This window comes from Prionailurus bengalensis, chromosome E2 (assembly GCF_016509475.1).
Source record: "Prionailurus bengalensis isolate Pbe53 chromosome E2, Fcat_Pben_1.1_paternal_pri, whole genome shotgun sequence".
Classification (NCBI taxonomy): Eukaryota; Metazoa; Chordata; class Mammalia; order Carnivora; family Felidae; genus Prionailurus; species Prionailurus bengalensis.
The window spans coordinates 26,369,189-26,384,529 of NC_057352.1; the positions used below are offsets into that span (position 1 = coordinate 26,369,189).

The 15,341-nt window shown below is 34.9% G+C and overlaps 1 protein-coding gene across 8 annotated transcripts in view; it reads left to right on the forward strand.

The window, feature by feature from the left end:
• The window catches only part of PHKB (phosphorylase kinase regulatory subunit beta), a 276,065-nt gene that overhangs the window by 229,593 nt on the left and 31,131 nt on the right, over nt 1–15,341 (forward strand). For all 8 annotated transcript variants that reach the window (XM_043600811.1, XM_043600810.1, XM_043600812.1 and 5 more), the window contains 8 exons: nt 3,067–3,150; nt 3,694–3,798; nt 5,230–5,312; nt 5,512–5,602; nt 11,168–11,229; nt 11,316–11,478; nt 12,653–12,734; nt 14,632–14,689. In XM_043600811.1, the coding sequence (XP_043456746.1) occupies nt 3,067–3,150; nt 3,694–3,798; nt 5,230–5,312; nt 5,512–5,602; nt 11,168–11,229; nt 11,316–11,478; nt 12,653–12,734; nt 14,632–14,689 (728 nt within the window). The remainder of the gene's footprint in view (nt 1–3,066; nt 3,151–3,693; nt 3,799–5,229; nt 5,313–5,511; nt 5,603–11,167; nt 11,230–11,315; nt 11,479–12,652; nt 12,735–14,631; nt 14,690–15,341) is intronic.

The window sequence follows — 15,341 nt, forward strand, 5'->3', positions numbered from 1 at the left end:
AATTCCTGTGTAGTTAACATGCAGTGTTATATTAGTTTCAAGTGCACACTGTAGTGATTTCACAGTTCTATGTATTACTCAATAATAATTCCACCTTTTAAAAGTAAAAATGTTCCCGCAAATCTTAGTTAATATACATATTCTTATGCCAATGGCTAATCTTTCTGTTCTGAGGAGCTGCACCCTCCTTCAGCCAACTTAAGAGTATATGAGGACAGGGCTTTTACCGTGTGTGGTTAACGTTTCATGATGCGGTGATTGGTGTGGTTTTTGCTTTATGGGGGATATGAATATAGTGCAGACCTAGGATGAAGTACTTCTGTACTTCTGGGTCATTTAGCCATTACTATATCCTATTTCAGTGGATTAAATGGTGTGAATATGTACAATGTGGGGACAGTATAATATGCACAGGGGAATGCAGAAAGCATTCCAGGTCTGTCTACTTACCTGTCATAGACTTGCTGTACTGTGGTTCAGAAAGTTAAGGAAAACTCTTTTACTGTGATAGAGTAGTATTTAAAGGAAATCTAGATTGGTCCATTTTAACTTGTAAATGGTTGATTAGTCACTTGTCCAAAAGAAGAAATCTAAAATAGTTTAGAACATTTATTTCAGAAAATTTGAAAGTATTTGTGGGAAAGGAGTTTCCATCTAGCATAATGTGCGATAGTTTCAGTACAGCTATATATCCTAATGCTTATATAGTACTTTTCCTGGCGGTAAAACCAGTGCTATTCAAGAATCAGATTTCACAGCACATGCAGCTCTGGAGGACATGCTCCCTCATTCATCCATCAGGTGTTTGCTGAGCACCAGCTATATGCTGGGCAGAGTGCCAGCCAACCCAGGATATGCTGTATGTAGGGAGATAACAATGCAGAAAGAGAAAGAGACACAGACGTAACTCTGACATGGAAGTGTACACCATAGCAGAATCAAAGAGACATTAATTTTGTGTATAGTGAGGTAGATATTTGAAGTCAGTTCAAATCATAATCAGTAGATTATGTAGAAACAGTTGGTTTGATTTTCCACTTAGGAAAACAGGTTAGATTTCTACCCCTCATCAAACAGAAAAATAAATTCCAGACAGATTAAAGATTTAATGTATTTAAAACCTTGAATTGCAAATAACTTGTTCTACATGTGTTCAGCATGACAAGCAAGTATTTCTAATAAATTTTAACTGATAAATGAGCAGTATCTTGTAGTACAAGTATTACATGATGCTGAATGTCACATGATCACAACTGAGCCAATGGTTCTTGAAATTTGCTTTGATATACAAGTGCTTGGGATTACAAGCATGTTTCTGGAATGAATTAGTCTTGCAAACCAAAGTTTTACTTATTTTTTAAAAAATGATTTAAGCATAAAATCACTAGGAAAAAAATTGAAGAGCAGTTTACAGCTGTTTGGAGTGAAAATCCATTCTTAGAATAATACAAGTGCTAAAAAAGTCATTAAGGAAATGATTGACAAATTTGACTAAATATAGCTGAAGATGAACCTGGCATATCAAAGGTGCTTTGTGAAATATCCTAGTAGAAAAATGTTTAGATTAAAATACCACATGCTGAAATGATGTTTGACCTACTATGCAATCATTCTCACATTTCATCACAACATGGAAGATGAGTGAATTGGGTAAAATATTTATACAAAAGGTAATATTCTTAATATACCGAGACCTCTTACAAATCAAAAAAGAATGAAAAGTGCCCAATAGAAAAGGAAACAAATGGAAAACTTTATAGAACATACAAGTAGCCATTAAATATATGGGAAAATGGTCAACCATAAATTATTTGAATTGAGTAGTTTAAGATGAAATATCATTTTGACCCAAGAAAAAGGCCCATGCACTGTTAATGCCAATGTAAATTGGTCCATTATTTCTACATGGTGACCAACCTGGCATTATATTGCAAAGAAAACATATATTCTCTTTGATCCAGCAAGTCTAGGAGATTATCCTACAGAAACAATAGTACACCGTCCAGAGATGTTTATTGAATTGGTTTGAAATAACAAAAAGTCGGGAACTACCTTCATCAAGGGATAGGTGTTAAATAGGATTGGGTAAGGAGGCTTCTAATTGTATTAAATGCTCAGCTCTGGCACTGATTAACAACTGAATTATTCCAAGTCCATCTGTTCTTACTTTGTAGAAATTCTAGAAGTTTCTTCTCCACTGTGGCACCCTTTTCTGTTTTCCAGTAGTGAGGGCTACAGATATTTTTTTGGGTCTTTATATTTCTTCCATTATTTCAATATTGAAATGTACAGTAAATGCATACACTCAGTTTACCATCTTGAAACTGGAACACCACAGTACTAAATTTTAACAAGTAGGACACCAAAGAGATATATATAGTATATGAACCCATTTCTGTAAACATATATACATATTGATTTATGTGTGTAATATGGATATATATTTATCTGTGTATTTTTAAAAATCTGTAACCCTGCCTATACTTCACATGTTTTTTAGGGCTCACACAATGAATTACACTTCCTTCAACATACATCAAAGTGCAAGAGTTATCACCTACAGGGTTGTGAGAGTAAACAGCACCATTCACTTGGAGCACATGGCTTACATTTTTCATAAAATTCATATTATCAAAAAAATCAATAAAGACATTGGCATTTTTGTGGGAAATACTTGAAAATCGGAATCTAGTAGGAGATGTGAGTCCCTGAATTTTAAAACTTTCATCAGATTTTTTATTACACAGGAAACATTTGCTTCTTTGTGTTCTTTTATGAATTGGACAGAACCCTGCAAATTGTACGTTTATGATAGCACAAGAAAAATGTCAACTTTTAGAATGTTGCTTTGCAGATCTGCAAAGATATGCTCTCAAATCTCTCAGTGCCCCCAAATCTAAGTTGACATCATTGGCTGGCTTATTTTCCTACAAATGTATTGAATAAGGTTTCCCTGGCCATTTTTCCTCTGGAAAGATCAGAAGTTAGGGCATTAGGGGGACAAAGGGGGCAAAAAAGGAAAAGCATGGATTCTTCTTGCCTAATTTATAAACTTATGTCTTACAGGCTTATTTCCACCTGGGTATCAATGAAAAATTAGGACTCTCCGGAAGACCGGATAGACCCATTGGCTGCCTTGGTACATCAAAGGTGGTTATGAAATTTCCTTGTGGAGCAGTGTTCAGATTATAAAACCACAGAATGAAATGATGTTTAATCTGCTATGCATCCATTCTCACATTTCATTACATACTTAGGCTGCTTATCTGAATTATTATTTTCTACGAGTAAATCTTACTGTTTATTTTGTATGATATCACAGAAGGCTTCTAGGAATGAATAAGCATCTAACTGCTATATTATTTCTGAACATTGTAGGATACCTGATTATAACAGTTTTTATTCAAACAGGCTTTTTCCATCACAGTAGAGATGGATTACTCTATTAGTATACTGATCTTACTGATCTAATCAAGAAACTTTAAAATTTCATTATCAGTTTTAATTTTTTATTACGGCTTATGCTACTGTACCTGTGTCTTTGGTTCTGTTATATATATACATATAACATATATATATTTATATATATATACACACATGTGTATATATATATATATATATATACACATGTATATATATATGTGTGTGTATGTGTATATATATATATATTTTTTTTTTAATTATCTCTTACAGATTTATCGCATTCTAGGAAAGACTGTGGTTTGTTACCCTATCATCTTCGACTTAAGTGATTTCTACATGTCTCAAGATGTTTTACTGCTGATAGATGACATAAAGGTAGTTTCAGAGCCCCTTTTTATTGAAATTGAATGACTTTGTTTCTACTGATTTTATCATATGAAATTGAGTGCTCCTGGAGTCTGTGACACTGGGTTAACACAGTGTAAAATACGAAAGTAAAACAATGTCTGCGTGGCTTTGGAGAAAGAGTTAAATTGCTTGCAGCATTAGAGTAATAGATAGAGTGTGTTTTATATTAAGTTGTATGACTTTGCTTGATAGACCATTCTACAAATGGAATGAAAATATATAGTTTATAAAGCAGAAGGGGAGCCATGTTCATACGACAGCAGTAGTTTATCTCTTTTTGAACAAAAGTTGAGTTAGCAAGATAATTTTATTTATGAAGAATGTCAAGTAAAACCTCAACTGACTCATAACACACAGTCAGTTAAAAGTTTCCTCCACTCCCTTTTCCATTTGCAGAGTAGAGAAGCTTAGAGTCATGGTTCAGAGCATGAAGTCTAGACCCAGATTCCATTTGTTAAGATACTGGCTCTACTGTTTATTTACCAGCTGTGTGATCTTGGGCAAGTTACTTGGGCAAGACACAGAGAAGTCTCTTTTCTCATCTGTATAACTGAATAATAATAAGGATATTCTGAGAATTAAATAAGTATGTAAAACACTCAGAATAGTGCCTGACATATAGTGAAGTATTATGTAAGTCTTTGATATGATGATGATGACAACGACAGTAGGAATTGAGTCAAAAAAAGAACTCTTTCCACATTTCTGATGGTCTGTATAGATTCTGTCTAGGTTCTTCTACCTGCTGTAATAAATGCACAGTAATGTGGAGTGAGGATTAATCTTTTAAGAGACAACCCCTGGGTTGATTTTTCCTCCCTGGGACCATTCTTTGTTTTTTTCTTTTTTAAGTATTTATTGTAATTCCAGTATACTTAACATACAGTGTTATATTAGTTTCAGGTATACAATATAGTGATTCAGCAATTCCATACATCACCTGGTGCTCATCACAACAAGTACACTCCTTAATCTCCATCACGCATTTCATCCTCCCACCCACCTCCCCTCTGGTAACCACCAGTTTGTTCTCTACAGTTAAGAGTAAATTTCTTGATTTGTCTCTCTCTTTTTTTTTTCTTCCTCTGGGACCATTCTTGAATTGTATTTTTTAGGCCACCAAAAAAGAAGCAGCCTTAAAATATGTGCAATCTGATTACTTCTAAGAATAAAGTTTAAAGTCAAAAAAGTTTCAAACTTAACTTGTATATATTCATACTTGTAACATGTATGTATCAGAACGTTTCTACACCTATGCAGTCTATCCTACCCAGAGTTTGACTCTGAATTGTCTTGATATATGAGAGTTTTTTTGGCTCTTTGCCACAACTGGTTAAACATCCTGATCAGCTCAGATATGGTGCCATTACATTCTACCTCACTCTTATGTTTTGATAGAATGCACTACAGTTCATTAAGCAATACTGGAAAATGCATGGACGCCCACTTTTCCTTGTTCTCATCCGGGAAGACAATATACGGTAGGTTGATGAAAGAAATGAGGTATGCCCATCTTCCATCTTTAAGACTGTGAATCCTTTGACAGCAGGGCTTCCTCCTATTTTTATATCTTTGTCAGCATGTGTCAGAGAGACTTGCATATGTAAAGGATACTTAGTATTAGATTTTTTTCTCATTCTGTTGTTAATAATGCACCTTTTGTTTGTTTATATTTTTTAGAGGTAGCCGATTCAACCCCATATTAGATATGTTGGCAGCCTTTAAAAAAGGAATGGTTGGAGGAGTCAAAGTTCATGTTGATCGTCTACAGGTAGTCTTCTGAATTTCAGTGTGTTTCTGTTTTCATGACAAGTAAGGCACACATGCAGCTGTATTTCTTCATATATGTTCTGTTTAAGGCTTTTGCTTAAGCTTTTATTTTGTGCCTACCTTCCTATTCGTGTTGTAACCATCTGTTTATCTTATTCCTCCAATCTGATGCTTGAACAATTGGAGTGGTTTCCCAACCTGAATTTTAGACTTTAATAACTCATCTCCAACCTCTGTTTTGCAGTTGAGGAAGCTGGTGTCCAGAGTAGTGAAGTGACCTGCTATATAATCTTGTGCCTTTAGGCACAGGTACCAGTTGCCTAACTCCCTGGTCCAGTGTTCTTTTCCCTGCTCCACACTAATATCCAACCTGGAGATAATCTCCGTTCATTTCAGGACCTCACAGCACCGTTTTTCAACTCCTAAATAACAAAGCCCCTTGTGGTTCCCTATTAGCCAGAACAGCCTCCCTGCCCAGTTATCTCCTACTAAACACTTTGTGTTTCAGCCAATACAGATGAATTACTGTGTTCTGACTTTGTGAGGTTCTGCCCCTCTGCTCATGCCATTTCCTCTGCCTGGAATAAACTTCCTTCTTTCAAGGTGTCTGCTCTTTAAAATCTTAACAAATGTTAGGAGCGCCTGGGTGGCTCAGTTGGTTAAGTGTCCAACTCTTGATTTCAGGTCAGGTCATGATCTCACTGATCATGCTTCAAGCCCCACATTGAGCTCTGTGTTGACAGCACACAGACCCTGCTTGGGATTCTCTCTCACCTCTCTCTCTGCCCCTCTTCCCTGCTCACACTCACACATGTGCTTTCTCTTTCTCACTCTCTCTCTCTGAAATAAACTTAAAAAATAAAATAAAATAAAATAAAATAAAATAAAATAAAATAAAATAAAATAAAATAAATAAAATAAAATAAAGTAAAGTAAAAAAAATAAAATAAAAGTAAAATCTTACCAAACTTTAGGGCCAGTTCTGCAAAATCACCTACGCCAAAAGTAACAGTACTCTTCTTGAACATCCTTTTATGACCTTTGACATGAACTACTTGGATTGTAGTCCATCATGGACTTAAGTGCCTTACTTATTTCCTGTGAAGAATTGTGATTATCTTGTAGAGTCTTTCATGTAGTAGGTTCTCAATATTGAGTAAGAAAAAAGGAAAATTTATAGAGGGACCTATATAGGTAATATTACAAATGGCATGTTTACATACTTATTCACCAGTGCTTGTGTTTTGCATATTTGATTGATTTTTATCTAGTTTTTTAAATATCTTTCCTCGTTATTTTCTGTCACTTTCTGTTGCTATTCTATTGTCTTTTTGTCATGGTTCCTGGAAAAATTTCTTTCATATTTATCATGCAGCTTCTCTGTTAAGTTTTGTATTTTGACTATCATGGTTTTAATTTTCCATTTTCATAATATCATGTTTTTATTTTCTAGATATTATAATTTATCTTCCTGAGATTATCAACTAGACAGTTTTTGAAATTTTATTCTCTGCCTTATATCTTTCAGGTTTCTTTTTTCTGTTTTGTGTGTGTGTGTGTGTGTGTGTGTGTGTGTATGCGCACATGTGTGCACTCAGTATTTTCATGTTGGAGGCATTTGTCAGATATGTGGTAATCTTTAGCTATCCATTCATTTTTAAGAGTGAAAGAATAAGAAGTTTATTGGGAGCTCTGTGTTTAGGAACAAAGATTCTTGTCATGATGAAGTCATTTATCAGGTAGTCTGGTGGCAAGGGCTCTTTTTGTTGGGGGAAACCCCAGCTGCCAGTATCTGGAGATTTTTTTCTCTTAGGCTCTTCAGTTTCCAAAATAATCATCTAACTTTTTGTCTGAATGGCATGCATTTTGCTTTCATGTGCTGAGAACAGGGTTAGGGAAGAAGCCAGGGGGTCCCACAGTACTGTGTAGTCTTTCACCTTAGTCTACTGTTGAATATTTGTGTCCACTGATCTCTGTTGTGCCTTATACCCTTGAGAACAGAGTCTTTAACCAAAGAATAGGCTTCTTTTCATTTTGTAGAATGGAAACTTTATACTTATTAAACAACAACCCTCATCCCCCCCACCCTAGCCTTCATCTTCTCTTTAATATAGTAAATGAAAATAGCATCTATATGCTTCTCTTGGATTTCATATCAAGTCCTTTCAAATTTCCTTAGTCTGTGATCCATGGGTTCTCTTGTCACTGGGCCTCAGCCTCCCTTCATAGCTTCATCACCCAGGATCTTTCCATCTAGCTCATTCCTTGCCCTGCTTTCCACTCCCCAAGTATACTGGGTACTTTCAAAATCCCTAAATGTAATTGGAATTTTTTCCTGCTCATGCTGTTATTCTATTCTAGAGTTGTTTTTTTTTTTCTTTTTTCTTTTCCTTCTAAATACTTTAATTTTATAATTTAGGTCAATGTCACCTCTTTAGTGAAGTCTCCAAGGTTGAATTAATTTCTCATTCCAGTGTGTTTCTGTGGCATTTTGCTTGAACCTTTGCTATAGCTCTTAATTTAGGTGTAGCTAGTTTCCTGTGTCTGCTTCTCTCTGTGGATTGAAAACTCTTTCAGGCCAAGTTTGATTCATCTCTGAATTCCCAGAGTGATCTGCTCACTACTGTTCTCTCTGTAGGAAATGTGTAAATATTGGTTCACTGATTCAACAGATATTGAGCTCCCTCTCTAGGCACTGGGGATAAAATAGTGGGAAAAAAAAAAAGAAAAAGAAAAAAGCCAGGTAGGGATGCAGGATGACAGGATGGAGTACAGTCTTCGGTAGAATGTTCAGCTAGAAAGGATCTTCATAGGATAGAATTAGGTATTGCAGAGCAGGATACCTTTTTGAATATTATATTTCATTTGACATATATATAATAATATTAGGTTATTTAATTATCATCAGAACTAAAGTATTAATGCCTAGTAAAGCTTTTTTATAAAACTAATTTAGGAGCCTCTGTTAACAAACTGATTTTTTTTTTTATCTAAAGCTCTAGAGGGGTGCCTGGGTGGCTCAGTTGGTTAGGCAACTGACTTCGGTTCAGGTCATGATCTCACGGATCATGAGTTTGAGCCCCACTTCGGGCTCTGTGCTGACAGCTCAGAGCCTGGAGCCTACTTCAGATTCTGTGTCTCCCCCTCTCTCTACCCCTCTCCTGCTCACACTCTGTGTCTCTCCATCCCTCCATAATAAATAAATGTTAAAAAAAAATGTAAAGCTCTAGAGACTATTAATGGAATTTAACATTTGCTTATTAACATTTACCTTATGGGCTTAATCAGTACATAGGGTGGATAGACTAAAAATAGAAAATATTAAAATGATTTTTCTTATGTTTTCAGAATTAACTATTAGCTTTGAGCATCAAATAATTCTTGATTCTTCTCTTTTTTTCATACTTTACACTTTCACAATCCATTATCAAATCTGGTTTTCTCTACCCTCAGATTATATCCAGAATCTAACCACTTTCCATCACCTCTAACACTAATATCATGGCCCAAGTTACCATCATACCTCACCTATATTTTTACAGCAGTTTCCTAAATTCCTACTGGCCATAAGACAGTTAGCATCTTCATACTCTGCCTGGTCATAAGACAGTTAGATTATGTCACATATCCTAAGCCTCCAATGACTTTCTCTCACTTAAAATGAAAACCAAAGTCCTTCCAGTGGTCTTTGTGCTGTCCATGATCTGGACCTTTTTTTCTGACCTCATCTCCTAATGATCTTCCCTGTCTACTGTACTTTATCCACACTCTCCTCTTTACTGCTCCTAAAGCACATCAAGCATGCTTCTACCTCAGGACCTTTGCACTTGCTATTCCCTGAGCCCAACACATCCTTCCTTAAGATCGATATTGTTGACTACCATCTTTCCTTCAGTCTCCGTTTACATGTCACCCTACTAGAGAAGCCTTTTCTGATCACCTATATAAAATGACAAACCTTCCTCCTCCTACTCCCCCACCCCACATCCCATCCTCTACTTTTCTTATTTCTACTTTGCCCTTAACATCATCAGATAGAACATATTTAGTTTTTTGTTTATATTGTCTACTTCCTACACATACCTAAGGTCAATTTCAAGAAAACAAGGATTTTGTGTATTTTATTCTTGCTATATTCTTAACACCTAGTTGAGTGCCTGGAACATGGTAGGTGTTCAATAAATATTTGTCTAACAAACCAGAGAGTAAGATGTGGAGATGTAAGCCTGAATATTAGGAAATAATCACTCAACAGACTTCTGTTATGCTCAACATTGCTATCTGCCCAGGTACAGACTGTTCTCAGACCCTGAGTATTGCTGGGCCACATGAAAATGTGCAGATCGGTTGCATGTTTGGCCTTCTTCACTCAAACTCTGCAAGCAGACTTTAGTATGATTGCTGGTAATATGTCCATCCTGACATTTGTAGTGGGTATTTGTTGATTGATGATCTACTTTTGTTTATGAGTTTCCAGTAGAGGAGAAGGCAGCACAACTCTGGGTGGTTAGCCAACAAGTGAAACATTTCCTGTGTCATGTTGCTTCATATTTGAAAAGAACAGTGTGAAAACAAAAAAAGTAGTATATATAAGACAGTTTTGATTAAAGAATAACCTTATTTTTAAAATAATAATCTTATGGCTTTTTTTTAATGCAGACATTTCTCAATTTTATCTGACAGTTCATCAGATAATTAAAAACGACACATATTGCTAAAAACACCATTGTGGGTTATCATTCATTTATGTTCTTTACCCATGAACCATGGACCAACAAAAACTGTGTTTGAGTTTGGCCTTATTTAGTTTGCTAACCTATAATCAGGAACTAATGAAAAATAAAATCTGAATATGGGTTGCCAGAATGTAGAGAAGCACTGGCCTCTATAATCAACACTTTCATGTTCCTGAAAATGGAGATTGGCAGTATCCCATCATTGGATGTCCCTGAAATATTATGGTAACAGAATTCATAGTGCAATTTCACATCATTTTTCCCAAAACAATTATAGCATTTCTAGTTGTTTTTTTTATTTCACACTATTTTTAAACACTTTAATAGGTACTGAATTTTAATTCTAGCTTAAAAGTAAATGCCCACACTTCTAAGAATAGAGAAAAAATACAGTTCCTTTCATGTTGACTTTCCTATTTATTATGACCCATGAACTTGTAGCTTGATTTGTATGTTCTTTTCTTTTTTAAGTTTATTTATTTATTTTGAGGGGGTGGGGGGGGCAGAGAGAGAGAATCCCAAGCAGGCTCCGCACTGCCAGTGCATAGCCTGATGCAAGGCTCAAACTCACAAACCATGAGATCATGACCTAAGCCAAAATTGGACACTTAACTGACTGAGCCACCCAGGTGCCCCTATGTGATCTCTTTTTAAGAGGGTTTTGTTGTATATGAAAACTTATCTGATTTTAGAGTGCTCATTTAAGAAATTACTTAAAAGAGTTGTGTGTAGTTTTTTAAGTAAACTTTTTTGAAGTATTACATACTACAGATCATAAGTGTATGGCTTCATGAATTTAAGAGTTGTGATTTTTCTCAACTACATTTCAGACACTAATATCTGGAGCTGTAGTAGAACAACTTGACTTCCTACGAATCAGTGACACAGAAGAGTAAGTCCTTTTGGGTTTTTATTAGAAAAGCAGGAAATTAGAATTAGAAATACAGGAAACCTGAAACTTTTTCTTTTAATTTCTAGGCTTCCAGAATTTAAGAGTTTTGAGGAACTAGAACTTCCCAAACATTCAAAAGTCAAACGACAAAGCAGTACCCCCAGTACTCCTGAACTAGAACAGCAACCAGATGTCGCCATTACCGAATGGAAGAACAAGCCCACCCATGAAATTCTTCAAAAACTGAATGTGAGGAAGATGTATTTCCCACATGGCTCTGAGTGAGGTTGGCAGGCAGGAATTCTCAGGGGCAAGCCATCTTTCTTTTGTCCTCTCAGAGAAGGTAGATAAATGTGCCTGGGTAGATGGCCTCTCTATATTAGGGGCAGTAATGAGAGAGATTGTTCTCATTGTTAAGACATTAGCATGGATGTCTTAAACATGCTTAAGGAGTAGGAATAAATTGGGTTGCCTTGGGTATGAAGGTATTGTATGAGCCATTAAAGAAGTTATGTCAGGAATAATTCCCTTTGGGATCTCCAGACTTCTCTTTTAGTACACTTCCCTTCTTTTTCCCAACTTAGATCTCTCCTGCCCTAGTGTTTAGGTCTTAATGTTTGCTGTAAGTCTCTCCAGTCACTGTGGAAAGCAATCCTATGACCACATCCATGTGAATATTATGTTACCAACTTAATTTTTACCTTCCCTAAGATTATTTGCATTTTAAAAGAGGTAGTGCGAGAGTGGAGTATAGTAGTTATTCGAGGAAATGAAATTCTAATGATAGAACTAAAATACTATGACATCTTGTTGGGCTATACCACAAATTTGAGCATGTAGGTTAAATATATATCTTTCCAGACATTATTAGTCCTTGTTATTGATTGACATTATCTATAGATCTCCATTACCATGAGTATGATACGGTAGGCATAAAACACATAGCATGGTCTCATAATACATATAAAGCACTCTATATATGTCGTCTTCTTTTATCCATCTCCTCATAATAGGTTGATAGCAACATGGTCTCTCACTTATGAATAAGCAATGTACAAAAGGGAATGGTTGAATGGCATGGCCAAATTTCTCAGAGAGTGACAGAATCAAGTATTAATCAAGTATTAGTGCTTGTAGACATTTTCTATCCCTTGCTTATCTTATTTACTGGAAAATTTGATTATTAAATACTACCACATGAGGAAGCCAACTTGTCTACTCTCTGTCTCCAAGACACCTTAGATAAATAGTTGTGTAATGTCATCTGATGCTTGGTAATATATCAGTAACAATTGATCTGGCAGATCTGGCAGATCAGTAACAATTCCATGGCAGATTTCCTCTCTGCATCATGTGGTTACATTTCTGTGGTAAATTTTGTACCCATTTTATTCCAGTTACTCACAGTGATTTGTATTTTTAGGACTGCAGTTGTCTGGCTAGCCAAGTCATCCTGCTGGGTATACTGCTCAAAAGAGAAGGCCCCAACTTCATCACCAAGGAAGGTAAATATACATGCCTAACAGAAAATTTTTAAATAATGAGATCTCTCTATTCTTGGGTATATATCAAATATACCTTATGAATAGATACTAAAATGTTATGTTATTTTATCCTCCATTAAATGCTTTTTTTTAACCTTTAAATGGAAAATGTTTATTCATACCCCCTAGAGTAGAATAGACTGATGTATGAACTCCTAAATTGCTTTCATGCAGTGATGCTTGATTGTTTCTCTGATTGTCTGAATGGTGTTAGAGCCTCATTCTGCCTGTGACTGTTAACCTTTGATGACTTCTTTCACAGTTGTTTATTGACAGTTTCTGTTTCTAGTTTTATTTTCTGTTTGTTTTTAAGAATAATATTGAATCATTAAAACTATAAAAATTAGCTCCTTCATGGTCTGCAGCAGCCATTTGAAATGGAACATGATATTTAATAGAATTGTGCTCTAAACATTGTTAACAAAAATAAATCATTTCTAATCATGTCCATTCTGCATTAAGGATGTAACCCAATTATCCCTGAAACCCACACTTGTATGTTGAGTCACTCTAAGGGAGTCTTGAATTCTATATCATGATCTGCTTCTGTCATTTTATTATATAGAATAATATAGAATACATTCCAAGATACTGAAAGTTTTTGGCTCATCTGAAAATCCTCTGTTAAAGGGGCATGTTGATTTGGTTAGGATTAGAAACTGAGTCAGTGTTCTGAACAACAATGTAATTAATAAGACTTATAGTTTTGGTAGTAAAAAAACATAATTGTGTATTCAGATAAAGTCTACTTAGTTTTTACATTATTGTAGCTAAGAGATAAACTTCTTGAATATATATATGTCAACTGAATAGTCCTAATTTTCTTAACTGAGTAAAGGCAGAAAAACTTTCAACAAATTTCAGACAGAAGACTTCATGTTTTTAATTAGTCTTGAAACTATAAGCAGAATCCCAGTTATACTGAGGACATTGATTGAAATTCATACTTTAACTAAAACAATAGGATTTTTAAAAGGCAAACATTTTATTAGGAACCTAGAATTCAGAATGGCTATTTTAGTAGTGCTTTAAAATAAAACAAAGTTTATATAAAATTGTTTATAATGAAAATGCTGAGAGAATTATTTTTTAAACTATTTTTATAAGCAGGAATAATACTCATATTTTGCTTAGATATTTGAAAGATTGAGTTTTAAATCTATAAAATCTTTTACATTGAAAATCATAAGCATCTACAGAATCTGAATATAATTTTATCCAATTTGTTATAAAGCTATAAAAAATATATTCATGGTAAAATGATAAAGATCTTGTTCTCTATCCTTGTTTTCTTTTTGCTACTTTCTCCTGTCACCATGATTAATTTATTGTTGACAAGCCAGTCATGAGGCCAGACCACATGTAAATTGCCAAAGAATGAAGTCCAGTGCTGTCTTTTGGACTAGTATATATTGGAAGGATCATACACATAACAGAGTCTCTATAAAAGTTTTCTGAAACACATAAATGAAGAATCATATATATTCAGAGTCTATAGTATTTGTGCAATTTGCTGCATTCTGTTTATTTTCTTTAGTAAATTAAAATAACTTATTTTTAATTGTTAAAAATTTAGATTGCATATTAATTAAGAAGACAATAAATTTCAAGAAATAAAGTACTCACGAAAATCATATACTCAAAGTAAATAGTAACAAGTGCTGGGACATTCGCACTATATATTTGGGTTACATATTTAAATATGTCAAGTAGTTCAGAATACTAATGGATGTGCATGTATTAACTCTAGTGGAATAAAAATGAAATTCAAGAGTAATATTTTTAAGGAGAATAAATGTTATGCATTTAATTAAAAGGTTTTTTTTTTTCAACAAAGACTTTATTATCTAATGTCTAGGAACCGTTTCTGATCACATTGAGAGAGTCTATAGAAGAGCTGGCAGCAAAAAGCTTTGGTTCGTATTAGTGTCCTTGTCATTATGTTTTATTTTTTGTGTTGTCATGTTTAAAGGCATAAAGGTAATAGACCAATCCTAAAGATGGTTATTTATCCAAATTTTTACCCTTTTTTAATTTTAGAGAGAAAAAGAGTGTGAGCGAGGGAGAGGGGCACAGGGAGAGAGAGAGAAACCTAAGCAGGTTCCACACTGAGTGCAGAGCCCAATGTGGGGCTTGATCCCACCACCCTGAGATCATCGCCTGAGCCGAAATCAAGAGTCAGACATTCAATTGACTGAGCTACCCAGGCGCCCCAAATTTTTACTTTTAAACTCCAAGGTTATGGCCATGATTCCGTCTACTTTCTAAGGACCTGCCTACATTCCATTGTATCATGGCTCTCCCAAGATATTAAAAATAATGTCTGGGAATAAAGACCTCCATAGGAATAGAAACTAGAGAGCATATTCACTGGAGTGATATGCTAAAGAGTCTTTCCTACACCACACCTGCTCTGTCCCAGCAATGTGCTTTAGGTTCTACTTTGTATTCAGGAAATCTATTCTGTGATCATAGAAGGCCATGAAAAGAGACCAATGGTTCATTTAATCATAAGCAAAAATAATAGAAGGCTGTTCTCTTACCACTTAAGTTAGAATGAATCCCAGT